The sequence below is a fragment of the Amphiura filiformis genome, chromosome 9 (genome assembly GCF_039555335.1).
Source record: "Amphiura filiformis chromosome 9, Afil_fr2py, whole genome shotgun sequence".
NCBI classification, from domain to species: domain Eukaryota; kingdom Metazoa; phylum Echinodermata; class Ophiuroidea; order Amphilepidida; family Amphiuridae; genus Amphiura; species Amphiura filiformis.
In genome coordinates, this window is record NC_092636.1 from 1,353,098 (window position 1) to 1,370,211 (window position 17,114).

General features: G+C 39.1%; 1 protein-coding gene across 1 annotated transcript in view; it reads right to left on the reverse strand.

The window, feature by feature from the left end:
• Positions 1 to 272: 272 nt before the first annotated feature.
• LOC140160500 (bifunctional epoxide hydrolase 2-like) overlaps positions 273 to 17,114 on the reverse strand; it is a 73,859-nt gene continuing 57,017 nt past the window's right edge. Inside the window, exons 15-19 of the mRNA XM_072183733.1 lie at positions 15,952 to 16,054; positions 4,829 to 4,898; positions 3,773 to 3,853; positions 2,169 to 2,224; positions 273 to 501 (exon numbers count right to left, since the gene is read on the reverse strand). Coding sequence (XP_072039834.1) covers positions 417 to 501; positions 2,169 to 2,224; positions 3,773 to 3,853; positions 4,829 to 4,898; positions 15,952 to 16,054 — 395 coding nt within the window. The 3' untranslated portion in view covers positions 273 to 416. The remainder of the gene's footprint in view (positions 502 to 2,168; positions 2,225 to 3,772; positions 3,854 to 4,828; positions 4,899 to 15,951; positions 16,055 to 17,114) is intronic.

Consider the following 17,114-nt stretch of genomic DNA (forward strand, 5'->3'; position numbering starts at 1 on the left):
TACATAGTGTTCAGCTTAACCACTAGCATGCAATGTTAGCACATCTATAACACTAACAAAGGTGCACAAAAATTAATTGGATGATTTTTACAATTTTTCATGAATTTCAGCAGTATGAATTTCAGTAAAAACGTTCAGTAAAAAAATCAGCAGTATGACTTTCAGTAAATAATTTACTTCAACTGCAATATAGCTCATTCTTGTATACCATTCTTTGAAGGTCAGTGGATCACATGTTGGTTGTCCCTTCACTAAGATCCACAACATACAGTTCTTTAACCCCAATGCATTTGTACATTCATTGAATAACCTTTGAAAATTTGGGTACAAAAACTCATACTCTGCAACTTGAGGTCAAATTTGCACTATGATTGTTTAATTGAGGTTATTGAAAGATGCCATTGGGATGAGGCCATTCACAGCATGGAGGTAACATTTGGCAGATGCTGATCATGTACTTTGTTCAACCATTCTACCAAAGCCTTGTTCAGTTCAGCAGGTCTGTAATGGTAATAAGAAACATAAATGTAAACACTTAATATAATGAAGCATTTTCTTAAGAAGCAAGTATTAAAATATAGATGAATCCAACGAGCCAAGTGATGGTCAGAATTTAGTCGGCCATGACTGGGTCCCCGGCGCACCAAACTGGTGTTATGTGACCGCCCAATTGGGTGGATTAAAGCCGCTTAAAAATTGATGTTATGTTGTATTGTGTTGTAAACTTTCATATTGTCTATGTGTAACACTGGTGATGAAATGCAGTTTAAAAATCCCCACCAAGGCCACATCATTTCATATTTTTGGTGGGATATACCCAATGGGGACCCAGCTATGGCTGCCATTGAGGTGTAGGAATGCATGAAATTGGATGCGGGTGCGGATCAATGTGAACTTTATATTTTGACAAAATATTTTCCTAGTCTCATGGAAAGACCCTTTTTGGTCAATTTTCCTAGACTAAAGAAAAGACTCCCCTTTTGAGGCTTCTCACTCAATTACCCTTTTTTTGGTGTAAAATCTCCCGGGAAAATCTCACCAAACAACCCATAATTTCTGCAAATCCAAAGTCAAACACCACCCAATTTTGCAAATCAGACATCAATTGTACAGGCTAATGAATATGGATTGGAAACATTGTTCAATGTCAGCAACAAAATGGAACAATCCTTGAATCAAGTGTCACTGTGTACCAAGATTCAAGTCACGCCTGGAGCATGATCAGATGATCATGCGAGTTGTACATTTGGTTTGAATTTTGCAACAATGAGTGACATTTCATTATGATTATTTCATTAAAGTCATCCAAAGAATTATATATGTAATGTAATCAAGTCAAATGAGTCTGACAGACATTCCAACTTTGAAATCCAGTTTTCCATACTCAGATGACCAAAAAAACGTATTTTGCACCCTAAAACCATATTTTTGTAAATTTGTACTTTCTCTACAAATCACTACATTAAAACACTTGTTTCCTTCCCCTCTTTGGATGTCATTGTTTACGTTTTTGGTGTCACACACGAATGAAAAGTCAAACACAAACACCACGATTATTGAATGCTTCGTTGCATGTGTGAATAGCGCTCACATCTACGATGCCAATTGGTCCACAAGGCCAAATTGATACTTTGTTTACAAAATATCAACCAATCAAATGACAGTTACTTTACCATGCAATTAACCAAGTCAAACAATGTCAGTTCAGATCGTAGTCAAAATTCAGTTTTCAATTTTATTACATAAGCCATTCTCTTCTTTATTTTGCTGAAAACCCCATCATAATGAGTTACACGTTGGCCATTTTAGTGTTGCACAGAACAGTAAAATACAAAGGAAGTTGAATACTATTATTGGCTACCGTAAATGTTCGCCTAATGGCATTATGGGCTCACGTGTCATAACTGGAACTAAAAGTGCCCTCCTATAAAAATCCCACCAGCAAATAAGGGCACATACCTTTATTTGCTGGTGGGATTTTTAGAGGAGGGAGCTCTCTATTTGTACATGAAATTTTCCCCAAGGCAAAGGGCCCAGGTGCACCATTAGGCGAATGTTTACTGTATGTCTCAAAATTAATATTACCGACATCCGACTCATTTTGCTAATATGCTTGATCGGATGATCGCATTTTATAGTTTTAATCTTTCCAGGACAAATTAACTTACTGTTCCATCTGAGTCCAGTGTCCACACTTAAGATGAGCTCGAGATAAGTTGGGTATCTATATAAATAAACATATGTTTGTAAATATTATAAGCAGTTTAGCATAAAAAATAAACCATGGAAAAGAATTTTAACAGAATCACTGCAGCATGTGTGTCTGGAGGTGTGTGTGTGCGTGCGGATGGGGAATGCATAGGAAAATACCAGATCCATGAGGACCAACCCTGATAACCATGATATCCTTGGTTAATTCTCCTCCCTATTGCAAACACTGTAAAATGCATATAAACAAAGACCAAGTCTTGTATGCTGCAATGCTGGCCATAAGTGTTGGGACGGTTTGATAGGGTAATGTAAATAAGCCCCCCACTCCCCCCGATCAATGTTGAATCCGACTTTTTTGGTCACACAAGCCTTGTGGCACCCAACATTGATTGGTGGGGAAGGGGAGGTTGGGGTGTTAGGAAAGGGTTTTGGCTTGACACCAAAGAAACCTCCACTTTATCACGTTAATAATAACGGAAATAAGGTCATAATATAGTGTACGTTTTCCATAAGTGTCCCAACACATTTTGGCCATGGTTGTGGTACATGGTCAGGTCTCAGCGTTTCAAGTGTAAAAAAAGACATATGAAACAGGGATACATTTATGTTCCATCCCGATAAACTGGGAATATGCCTGTAAAGGGTATATCCCTGGTTTTCTTACAATGCTAATGGGGCTATACAACCACCTAAAGGCATTAGACATGCGGGTGAGATCCCATATTGCATAGTACAGAATCAGACGATATACACATAGATCTGATTCCATACTATCTAGCTGGGGTACACACACCAGCAAAGTGGTGATATTATATCCACACATGCATAGCAACATATCATATTCAGCGGTTTGGATAGTACCAGTTGGATAGCTACACACAGATGTCCCTTGTTCACACTTCTTACAAGTAGGGGTGTGTACGTGTTGAGTGGGTTTGACCTCTCTATTCACCCATTGCATGGTTTAGCCATGTGCAAGGAGAACCTCGATCTGGCAGCATGCATGAATGGGAATTGAACCATATAACATTGTATAAAGTTATGTAATTCTTCCTTTCAAGTCATGCCAGTTTGAGGCTCCTTGCATCATGGCGGAACCGTGCAATAGACAAATAGTGGACTTGTCCCCATTAACGCTGATAAACTGTGGACACACAACTAGCCCTGGACACCCATGCTCTCTCATCTATGTCAAGAAGGTGCAAATAGCATAAAAATGCATTTAAAAGTGAGTCCGCTATTGATAGGTATAGAGTTAATTCACAGTGTAAACCAAATTAAATAGGTCCACGGTTTGACATTAAATTTCTGTCCTCATTTTCCCAAGGTTTTTTTTGTTGTTGTTGACAGGTCATGTGGGGTGGGTGGGTGTGGATATGTAGGGGGTATGTATGGGTGTATGTGTCCAGAGGCAAAGCTAGAGGCAATAAGAAACATACCCCAAGCAGTAATTTTGGAGGGAAAAGCCAGTCAACATTTTTTTTCTTTGATAGCAGATCCTTAACAAGCAAACCAACAAAATAAGCAACTTCTGGCAACATAGCTTTCATGAGTAACTTACCCATTTGTCCATATGTCTGGATGCAGCCTCAGGTAGTACTAAATCATATTCTGCAGTTACCATCAATGCAGGAGACATTATCTGTAGAGAGGTTACACAATATCCAATCAGAGCAAGAATGCCATTTGAAGTTCAAATTGGGAGGGTACATGCAGAACCTGAGAGTTTTCCCAGGGGAGTGTAGAGAAATTACTGGCATTTTTAATGTTGTGAGGACATTAACAAGCTCAAATGGTCAAAGCCACTGCTCCATACAAATGAGCATAACAGAATGTGCTGTAAATATTTGTTTCATTTCCTCTAGTAGCTTCTGGTAAAACAATGTCTCACTTTCCCAGTATTTTGGTATAAATAAGTATATTTTTTTGTTGTTGAAAAAAATACCCAATTTCACCCAACTTTAAGCCCATATCTAAAATGATAAATATGGGTCCACTTTAAGATTTGTGGAAACACGTCCCTATCCAAACCATCCTTGAGTACCCTGGGGGGAAAGCCCCCAGGAGCTCACTAGTTTCAGCCTTTTCAAGACATCTGGAGAGCTGCCCAAGGACTCATATATTCATGATTCAGTTTAAACCCCCCTCTCTCACACCTCATTCTATCACCCCCCTTCCATCCCCAGTTCATCTCTCCTTTTCTTCCCATCACCCTTCTCTTTCCCTCTTTGGGGATTGCCAAAGGGTGTTGCACCCCTACAGTGATGGTTGGTGGGAGAGGGATAACAAAATACACCAATAAATATTATTTCAAAACAATTGTACCTGGTATTCTTTCAAACATACAAATGTCTCAATAGTTCATTGATCAGTGCCCATTATTTGAATTGCAAAATAATTGATCATGAAATAAAGGTGCTATATAAGGATTTTACAAGCAAACAAACAAACAAACAGCAGTTGATGGGCAGGAAAAACCTCCTATGTATCATTTGCCCCTGAACATGTTTAAAGCAAAACCTCCTATGTAACCTGTTGGCAGTTTTGTTTTAAACATGTTCAGGGGCCCATGACACATAGGAGGTTTTTCCTGCCCAGCGACACTATGTAAACTAACCTTCCTGCCAATGGCCTTCAAGCTCCATTTCCAGTTGGTTTCAACATTTCTGTACCAATTCAGAGGTCCTCTGTTCATGGGATAAAAAAGAGAACTTGCTATTAGGCCTCATTAAAGCCATATTGTATTATTTCCAGAAAAATAAATTGGTATTTCTTTCCATAAAATGTTAGCTTTTACTGTCAGATATGTCCCCTTTTAATTTTGAGCTGAACAACTGAGGTAAAGTAAAGAAAATGGGAATTTACTATCAATGTCGATGTCGCCAATGCATGTCACTCCGTCGGTCGTGCTACGGCACAGTCCTTTAATGTGTGTATAACCGTCCCGCACGTTATGTGCACCCTGTGTTATGAACATTGCCTACGAATTCCACTAATATTTCCATCACAATAATTAAATGACGGATCCTGTGCTTAATTCGAAATCTTCATTACGTTTCACTACCTGGAAGAAATTGATCAAAAATTGAATTCCCTCCTAAGGTTCATATCTGTCAATGAGTTGACCAGATCACAAGGATGGCATTATAGCTAGAGGCAGTATATAACACAAATGGGTCAATGAGTTACATAAAAATGACCTTGTGTGGTATTTAAGTCCCAGGAAGTGAGTTTTGCCTGAGGCAATTTGTGGTTAAATGTTGATCCCTCACTACAAGAGTTATTACCGTCGATTTGGATAAAAAAGGAGGCGAGACATGATCAAATCTCTACAGGTAAGAAAACGTAATGTTGGATTTTGACAAAACTACAACACCTAAAGTCTTGATTTTGAAGTACATTGCAATCATGTAAAAAAACAGAATTTTGACAAATATGGGCATTCTCCTCAGGAAATGTTACAATATGGCTTTAATAACATGTTTTATTTGAAAGTGGTTCTGATGTTCAAAATCTGACATGGAAATTTTTTTCCAATCATTTTTTTCCTTTTAATTTTTATGTTAAATAATATTTTATTGGCTGGTATTATCGCACTGTTTGTTCACAGAATAAATCACAGATACAAAGTGTATGATTTGAATCCAGTTTCATATCTTGGACAGCAAACCATTGCCCCTTTTCACGGTTTCAATGGTAAAATGTTTTTTTCTTGCAATTTCGGTGTGACAAATTTTTAATGCTCATGGTAACTTTGAAACAAATCTTATCAGTAATGTGGTAAATACATTCATTAAATTTGTTCATCAGATCAAATTTTCAAATTTGATTTGTCATCCACATGAATTTGTACCTATTTTGATATATCATTCATAAGAAAGACAAAAGATAGTTTGCTTGTCCTTGTCCAACCGACACTCTCAAACATCACAAACAAAAAATAACTGATTTTTTTTTTTACTCTTTTCATTAAAAATCTTGATCTATTCTGTCCAAAACATTGTCTGACATGCAGAAGCAAAAAGTAATTTTCTGTGTCTCAAAATATAACACAACTGCAGCATCACATGCCGTCAATTTGCAACCATCCGGTCATTTGAGAAAAGAAGTTTGTACAGACAAAAGTGTTCAATTGAAGCATCAGTGTTCCAATATCTGTCATCAGATCGAGCCTGCGGTCTTTAAACATGTTTAACCACGTGAGAATACATGAAGTTGGCAACCTTTTACCAACCGACCAACCCATCTATATAAAGTGGTCTACTGACAAGCAAACAAATTTTGTTGTTGCCTAATCACAACTGGACAACAGTTTCCCTAGCCCCAGTTTGTGGCCCTCACAAACTTATCGAGCATGTAACGTGAGCATCCGAGCGCGTAGCGCTAGGCGTTCAACCAAAGCGCTTTAGCGTTGCTGACACAACCTCTCTGGATAGTATTAAAAAGCAACAGAGCCCCAAAGAGTGCTACAGTTTCCTATGAAAGTAGCATTTCTAATGAAACCTTCCAATGAGTTTGTGAAATGGACAAATGTCAGAATAGTGAGTAAACTTGCCCTTGGTTTGGACATGCAAAACTTGACAAATTTAATTTAAAAACTTTCATAATGTTTACTTTGTCATAAAACTTAATTAAAGCAACTGAACTCACATTTTATTGGAGTATGACTGGAGTACAACGTGAGAGCAGTTGATTAGATTATCAATTTTCATTAATTTTGATTTGTACTCTTGAATGAATGATATCCTTTACAAATATTAATTTATCATTCAAACATGACATTTGTTACTGAATAAAAATCCCTTTAAAAGGGAGAGCTTGGCCATAGATTACCCAAACTTAATGAAATATATCAAACAATGAATACACAGAATATACTATATATGCTAGAGGAACTCTCATTGTAGTAGGCCACTCGGTTATGTGAAGTCAGCACTGGTCCCTTATGATACAGGCATGAGAATTTTCAGTTTAAAAACTGAATTCAGTTTTTTTTATAGTCAAAATTTCCATAACTTTATTTAATTTCAGCCTGTTTTTGGTACTTTTGCCCAATTTCACGCCAGCATTTTCAGTTTTTCAGTTTTTTTAGGAAAGTGCAGTCTCATGCCTGATGATAGAGTGACTAGTACCATAGACTATGGTATTACACCCTCTATAACTGTCATGTGAAAGATCAATAACCACACAAATTTTTACAATGTTTTGTTTCATGTCCCAAGAACAAAATAATTGGCATTTGGTAAAATTTATCTTGGAAACTAAAGCAAGTGCCATATGTTAACATGGTTACGCTTATGAATGAACTTGTCAACACCCATTGAAACTCATTATCCCTAGGTCAAAAAACAATCACTACTGAACACTGCTTTATGAGGGAAACAAGGTTACCAGGGAGGTTGTTATTTCATCCCTGGGTCAGCACGGTCAAGTCAAAGAGTTCAGTCCTGAATATATATATAGCTAAATGAATTATGTCATGGTGGAGTGAGGCTACTTTTTAGCCTGCAAATCCACCACTTAAATTTTAAGCATTATCATACGATGAAGCAAATACATGTTAACAAGTCTCCTACTTCTTTCTGCTTTGGTTCAAAGGTTGAAATACTCCAAATCTCACACATTCACCTCACCATCTTAGTACCAACCTGAATTCAGATTTCTTGTATTCTTGTACATAATACTCCAAATCTCACTCACTCACCTCACCATCTTCGTACCAACCTGAATTCAGATTTCTTGTATTCTTGTACATAATACTCCAAATCTCACACATTCACCTCACCATCTTAGTACCAACCTGAATCCAGATTTCTTGTATTCTTGTACATAATACTCCAAATCTCACTCACTCACCTCACCATCTTGGTACCAACCTGAATCCAGATTTGTTGTATTCTTGTACATAATACTCCAAATCTCACTCACTCACCTCACCATCTTAGTACCAACCTGGACCCAGATTTCTTGTATTCTTGTACATAATACTCCAAATCTCTCTCACTCACCATCTTAGTACCAACCTAAATGCAGACTTCTTGTATTCTTGTACATAATACTCCAAATCTCACACATTCACCTCACCATCTTAGTACCAACCTGAATCCAGATTTCTTGTATTCTTGTACATAATACTCCAAATCTCACTCACTCACCTCACCATCTTAGTACCAACCTGAATGCAGACTTCTTGTATTCTTGTACATATTACTCCAAATCTCACGCATTCACCTTATCATCTTAGTACCAACCTGAATCCAGATTTCTTGTATTCTTGTACATAATACTCCAAATCTCACTCACTCACCTCACCATCTTAGTACCAACCCCGGCGTACCAACCTGGACCCAGATTTCTTGTATTCTTGTACATATTAATACTCCAAATCTCACTCACTCACCTCACCATCTTGGTACCAACCTTGACCCAGATTTCTTGTATTCTTGTACATAATACTCCAAATCTCACTCACTCACCTCACCATCTTGGTACCAACCTGGACCCAGATTTCTTGTATTCTTGTACATAATACTCCAAATCTCACTCACTCGCCTCACCATCTTGGTACCAACCTGCACCCAGATTTCTTGTATTCTTGTACATAATACTCCAAATCTCACTCACTCACCTCACCATCTTGGTACTAACCTGGACCCAGATTTCTTGTATTCTTGTACATAATACTCCAAATCTCACTCACTCACCTCACCATCTTAGTACTAACCTGGACCCAGATTTCTTGTATTCTTGTACATAATACTCCAAATCTCACTCACTCACCTCACCATCTTAGTACCAACCCTGGTACCAACCTGGACCCAGATTTCTTGTATTCTTGTACATATTAATACTCCAAATCTCACTCACTCACCTCACCATCTTGGTACCAACCTGGACCCAGATTTCTTGTATTCTTGTACATAATACTCCAAATCTCACTCACTCACCTCACCATCTTGGTACTAACCTGGACCCAGATTTCTTGTATTCTTGTACATAATACTCCAAATCTCACTCACTCGCCTCACCATCTTGGTACCAACCTGGACCCAGATTTCTTGTATTCTTGTACATAATACTCCAAATCTCACTCACTCACCTCACCATCTTGGTACCAACCTGGACCCAGATTTCTTGTATTCTTGTACATAATACTCCAAATCTCACTCACTCACCTCACCATCTTGGTACCAACCTGGACCCAGATTTCTTGTATTCTTGTACATAATACTCCAAATCTCACTCACTCACCTCACCATCTTGGTACCAACCTGGACCCAGATTTCTTGTATTTTTGTACATAATACTCCAAATCTCACTCACTCACCTCACCATCTTAGTACCAACCCCGGGTACCAACCTGGACCCAGATTTCTTGTATTCTTGTACATATTAATACTCCAAATCTCACTCACTCACCTCACCATCTTGGTACCAACCTGGACCCAGATTTCTTGTATTCTTGTACATAATACTCCAAATCTCACTCACTCACCTCACCATCTTGGTACCAACCTGGACCCAGATTTCTTGTATTCTTGTACATAATACTCCAAATCTCACTCACTCGCCTCACCATCTTGGTACCAACCTGGACCCAGATTTCTTGTATTCTTGTACATAATACTCCAAATCTCACTCACTCACCTCACCATCTTGGTACCAACCTGGACCCAGATTTCTTGTATTCTTGTACATAATACTCCAAATCTCACTCACTCACCTCACCATCTTGGTACCAACCTGGACCCAGATTTCTTGTATTCTTGTACATAATACTCCAAATCTCACTCACTCACCTCACCATCTTGGTACCAACCTGGACCCAGATTTCTTGTATTTTTGTACATAATACTCCAAATCTCACTCACTCACCTCACCATCTTGGTACCAACCTGGACCCAGATTTCTTGTATTCTTGTACATAATACTCCTAATCTCACTCACCTCACCATCTTAGTACCAACCTGAATCCAGATTTCTTGTATTCTTGTACATAATACTCCAAATCTCACTCACTCACCTCACCATCTTGGTACCAACCTGGACCCAGATTTCTTGTATTCTTGTACATAATACTCCAAATCTCACTCACTCACCTCACCATCTTGGTACCAACCTGGACCCAGATTTCTTGTATTTTTGTACATAATACTCCAAATCTCACTCACTCACCTCACCATCTTGGTACCAACCTGGACCCAGATTTCTTGTATTCTTGTACATAATACTCCAAATCTCACTCACTCACCTCACCATCTTAGTACCAACCTGGACCCAGATTTCTTGTATTCTTGTACATAATACTCCAAATCTCACTCACTCACCTCACCATCTTGGTACCAACCTGAATCCAGATTTCTTGAATTCTTGTACATAATACTCCAAATCTCACTCACTCACCTCACCATCTTAGTACCAACCTGGACCCAGATTTCTTGTATTCTTGTACATAATACTCCTAATCTCACTCACCCCACCCTCTTAGTACCAACCAAAATCCAGATTTCTTGTATTCTTGTACATAATACTCCAAATCTCACTCACTCACCTCACCATCTTGGTACCAACCTGGACCCAGATTTCTTGTATTCTTGTACATAATACTCCAAATCTCACTCACTCACCTCACCATCTTGGTACCAACCTGGACCCAGATTTCTTGTATTCTTGTACATAATACTCCAAATCTCACTCACTCACCTCACCATCTTGGTACCAACCTGGACCCAGATTTCTTGTATTCTTGTACATAATACTCCAAATCTCACACACTCACCTCACCATCTTGGTACCAACCTGGACCCAGATTTCTTGTATTCTTGTACATAATACTCCAAATCTCACTCACTCACCTCACCATCTTGGTACCAACCTGGACCCAGATTTCTTGTATTCTTGTACATAATACTCCAAATCTCACTCACTCACCTCACCATCTTGGTACCAACCTGGACCCAGATTTCTTGTATTCTTGTACATAATACTCCAAATCTCACTCACTCACCTCACCATCTTGGTACCAACCTGGACCCAGATTTCTTGTATTCTTGTACATAATACTCCAAATCTCACTCACTCACCTCACCATCTTGGTACCAACCTGGACCCAGATTTCTTGTATTCTTGTACATAATACTCCAAATCTCACTCACTCACCTCACCATCTTAGTACCAACCTGAATCCAGACTTCTTGTATTCTTGTACATAATACTCCAAATCTCACACACTCACCTCACCATCTTGGTACCAACCTGGACCCAGATTTCTTGTATTCTTGTACATAATACTCCAAATCTCACTCACTCACCTCACCATCTTGGTACCAACCTGGACCCAGATTTCTTGTATTCTTGTACATAATACTCCAAATCTCACACACTCACCTCACCATCTTGGTACCAACCTGGACCCAGATTTCTTGTATTCTTGTACATAATACTCCAAATCTCACTCACTCACCTCACCATCTTGGTACCAACCTGGACCCAGATTTCTTGTATTCTTGTACATAATACTCCAAATCTCACTCACTCACCTCACCATCTTGGTACCAACCTGGACCCAGATTTCTTGTATTCTTGTACATAATACTCCAAATCTCACACACTCACCTCACCATCTTGGTACCAACCTGGACCCAGATTTCTTGTATTCTTGTACATAATACTCCAAATCTCACTCACTCACCTCACCATCTTGGTACCAACCTGGACCCAGATTTCTTGTATTCTTGTACATAATACTCCAAATCTCACTCACTCGCCTCACCATCTTGGTACCAACCTGGACCCAGAGTTCTTGTATTCTTGTACATAATACTCCAAATCTCACTCACTCACCTCACCATCTTAGTACCAACCTGAATCCAGATTTCTTGTATTCTTGTACATAATACTCCAAATCTCACTCACTCACCTCACCATCTTAGTACCAACCTGGACCCAGATTTCTCGTATTCTTGTACATAATACTCCTAATCTCACTCACCTCACCATCTTAGTACCAACCTGAATCCAGATTTCTTGTATTCTTGTACATAATACTCCAAATCTCACTCACTCACCTCACCATCTTGGTACCAACCTGGACCCAGATTTCTTGTATTCTTGTACATAATACTCCAAATCTCACTCACTCACCTCACCATCTTAGTACCAACCTGGACCCAGATTTCTTGTATTCTTGTACATAATACTCCTAATCTCACTCACCTCACCATCTTAGTACTAACCTGAATCCAGATTTCTTGTATTCTTGTACATAATACTCCAAATCTCACTCACTCACCTCACCATCTTGGTACCAACCTGGACCCAGATTTCTTGTATTCTTGTACATAATACTCCAAATCTCACTCACTCACCTCACCATCTTAGTACCAACCTGGACCCAGATTTCTTGTATTCTTGTACATAATACTCCAAATCTCTCTCACTCACCATCTTAGTACCAACCTAAATGCAGACTTCTTGTATTCTTGTACATAATACTCCAAATCTCACACATTCACCTCACCATCTTAGTACCAACCTGAATCCAGATTTCTTGTATTCTTGTACATAATACTCCAAATCTCACTCACTCACCTCACCATCTTAGTACCAACCTGAATGCAGACTTCTTGTATTCTTGTACATATTACTCCAAATCTCACGCATTCACCTTATCATCTTAGTACCAACCTGAATCCAGATTTCTTGTATTCTTGTACATAATACTCCAAATCTCACTCACTCACCTCACCATCTTAGTACCAACCCCGGGTACCAACCTGGACCCAGATTTCTTGTATTCTTGTACATATTAATACTCCAAATCTCACTCACTCACCTCACCATCTTGGTACCAACCTGGACCCAGATTTCTTGTATTCTTGTACATAATACTCCAAATCTCACTCACTCACCTCACCATCTTGGTACCAACCTGGACCCAGATTTCTTGTATTCTTGTACATAATACTCCAAATCTCACACACTCACCTCACCATCTTGGTACCAACCTGGACCCAGATTTCTTGTATTCTTGTACATAATACTCCAAATCTCACTCACTCGCCTCACCATCTTGGTACCAACCTGGACCCAGATTTCTTGTATTCTTGTACATAATACTCCAAATCTCACTCACTCACCTCACCATCTTGGTACCAACCTGGACCCAAATTTCTTGTATTCTTGTACATAATACTCCAAATCTCACTCACTCACCTCACCATCTTAGTACCAACCTGGACCCAGATTTCTTGTATTCTTGTACATAATACTCCAAATCTCACTCACTCACCTCACCATCTTAGTACCAAGTACCAACCTGGACCCAGATTTCTTGTATTCTTGTACATATTAATACTCCAAATCTCACTCACTCACCTCACCATCTTGGTACCAACCTGGACCCAGATTTCTTGTATTCTTGTACATAATACTCCAAATCTCACTCACTCACCTCACCATCTTGGTACCAACCTGGACCCAGATTTCTTGTATTCTTGTACATAATACTCCAAATCTCACTCACTCGCCTCACCATCTTGGTACCAACCTGGACCCAGATTTCTTGTATTCTTGTACATAATACTCCAAATCTCACTCACTCACCTCACCATCTTGGTACCAACCTGGACCCAGATTTCTTGTATTCTTGTACATAATACTCCAAATCTCACTCACTCACCTCACCATCTTAGTACCAACCTGGACCCAGATTTCTTGTATTCTTGTACATAATACTCCAAATCTCACTCACTCACCTCACCATCTTGGTACCAACCTGAATCCAGATTTCTTGTATTCTTGTACATAATACTCCAAATCTCACTCACTCACCTCACCATCTTAGTACCAACCTGGACCCAGATTTCTTGTATTCTTGTACATAATACTCCTAATCTCACTCACCTCACCATCTTAGTACCAACCTGAATCCAGATTTCTTGTATTCTTGTACATAATACTCCAAATCTCACTCACTCACCTCACCATCTTGGTACCAACCTGGACCCAGATTTCTTGTATTCTTGTACATAATACTCCAAATCTCACTCACTCACCTCACCATCTTGGTACCAACCTGGACCCAGATTTCTTGTATTCTTGTACATAATACTCCAAATCTCACTCACTCACCTCACCATCTTGGTACCAACCTGGACCCAGATTTCTTGTATTCTTGTACATAATACTCCAAATCTCACACACTCACCTCACCATCTTGGTACCAACCTGGACCCAGATTTCTTGTATTCTTGTACATAATACTCCAAATCTCACTCACTCACCTCACAATCTTGGTACCAACCTGGACCCAGATTTCTTGTATTCTTGTACATAATACTCCAAATCTCACTCACTCGCCTCACCATCTTGGTACCAACCTGGACCCAGAGTTCTTGTATTCTTGTACATAATACTCCAAATCTCACTCACTCACCTCACCATCTTAGTACCAACCTGAATCCAGATTTCTTGTATTCTTGTACATAATACTCCAAATCTCACTCACTCACCTCACCATCTTAGTACCAACCTGGACCCAGATTTCTTGTATTCTTGTACATAATACTCCTAATCTCACTCACCTCACCATCTTAGTACCAACCTGAATCCAGATTTCTTGTATTCTTGTACATAATACTCCAAATCTCACTCACTCACCTCACCATCTTGGTACCAACCTGGACCCAGATTTCTTGTATTCTTGTACATAATACTCCAAATCTCACTCACTCACCTCACCATCTTAGTACCAACCTGGACCCAGATTTCTTGTATTCTTGTACATAATACTCCTAATCTCACTCACCTCACCATCTTAGTACCAACCTGAATCCAGATTTCTTGTATTCTTGTACATAATACTCCAAATCTCACTCACTCACCTCATCATCTTGGTACCAACCTGGACCCAGATTTCTTGTATTCTTGTACATAATACTCCAAATCTCACTCACTCACCTCACCATCTTGGTACCAACCTGGACCCAGATTTCTTGTATTCTTGTACATAATACTCCAAATCTCACACACTCACCTCACCATCTTAGTACCAACCTGGACCCAGATTTCTTGTATTCTTGTACATAATACTCCAAATCTCACTCACTCACCTCACCATCTTAGTACCAACCTGGACCCAGATTTCTTGTATTCTTGTACATAATACTCCAAATCTCACTCACTCACCTCACCATCTTGGTACCAACCTGGACCCAGATTTCTTGTATTCTTGTACATAATACTCCAAATCTCACTCACTCACCTCACCATCTTGGTACCAACCTGGACCCAGATTTCTTGTATTCTTGTACATAATACTCCAAATCTCACTCACTCACCTCACCATCTTGGTACCAACCTGGACCCAGATTTCTTGTATTCTTGTACATAATACTCCAAATCTCACTCACTCACCTCACCATCTTGGTACCAACCTGGACCCAGATTTCTTGTATTCTTGTACATAATACTCCAAATCTCACTCACTCGCCTCACCATCTTGGTACCAACCTGGACCCAGATTTCTTGTATTCTTGTACATAATACTCCAAATCTCACTCACTCACCTCACCATCTTGGTACCAACCTGGACCCAGATTTCTTGTATTCTTGTACATAATACTCCAAATCTCACTCACTCACCTCACCATCTTGGTACCAACCTGGACCCAGATTTCTTGTATTCTTGTACATAATACTCCAAATCTCACTCACTCACTTCACCATCTTAGTACCAACCTGAATCCAGATTTCTTGTATTCTTGTACATAATACTCCAAATCTTCTTGGGTTAAGAGAGTGCTTAAAGTTGGCTTCTCTGGCAATCCTACCAAAATACCACCTAAAAATAGCAAACAAACAGCACAAAACAAAATCCTTCAAATTATTTGATTTTAACAAATTTAATGATTTATGATGGGGAAATAGAAGAACCAGCAACTGACTATTGACCAGCTGCATAGTCATCTCAAAAGGAGGTTGTAACTGCTACGAGTGTGTTGCTTACAGCTTTCTTATACTACTTTAATTACTGCATACACTTTGTAAATCTGGCACGTTATATTGCATGCAAGAAAAGATTGGGAGACTAAAATACCCTTTGCGCATACGTTTGCACGGAGAACCTCGTTTTAGTAGCAAGAAGGCGGGTACATACAAAGCTCAATCGGCTCATCCACATTTCTGTCATCACTTGGAACTGTGGCAATTGCCCTTTTGATCCAAACATCCATCTCAATAAATTGATATAGGTGAGCAAACTCAAAAATAGCGCAAACAGCGTGAGCGTACACAAAGGAAACTTTTAGCGTAAGATAAGCGATGTCGCCAGGTCTGAACACTGTACCGGCATCAGCTGAATTCGAGTACGCTTGTGTGTTTATTAATCTATGCTTTCTATGATGCATAAATCATTTTCAAATAATTTCCCAAGTAAAAATTACATTTAGCCCAGGCCCGTAGACAAATTTTAAAAACAAACAAACAAACAAACAAAAACCACCACAAAACAATTATCCTGACCTGAACAAAAGACACACATCCAATCTATGTAATCCGCATTTATTCATGAATTTGGCTAATTTTGATTAATGTTTCATAGAAGAACAATTGTCAAGGACAGAGGGAAACAGGTTGCATGGTAGGCCATCAAATTGCAAAACTAAAGCTGTGCATCATACAAAGGGGTTAGTATTAGGTCCTATCTGCAATAGCTGCCCTATACATATTTTTGACAATTCTACATGCTAGCATTCTATATTGTACACACCTGGCAGCTATTACAGATAGGGCACTAACCCCTGGATATTATTATCACACATTCACTGTCAAAATCATTCAGGGAAAAGTAATCACTAGGATCCACAACATGCTCATCTATCAGGGGTACAGAACCCCAATAC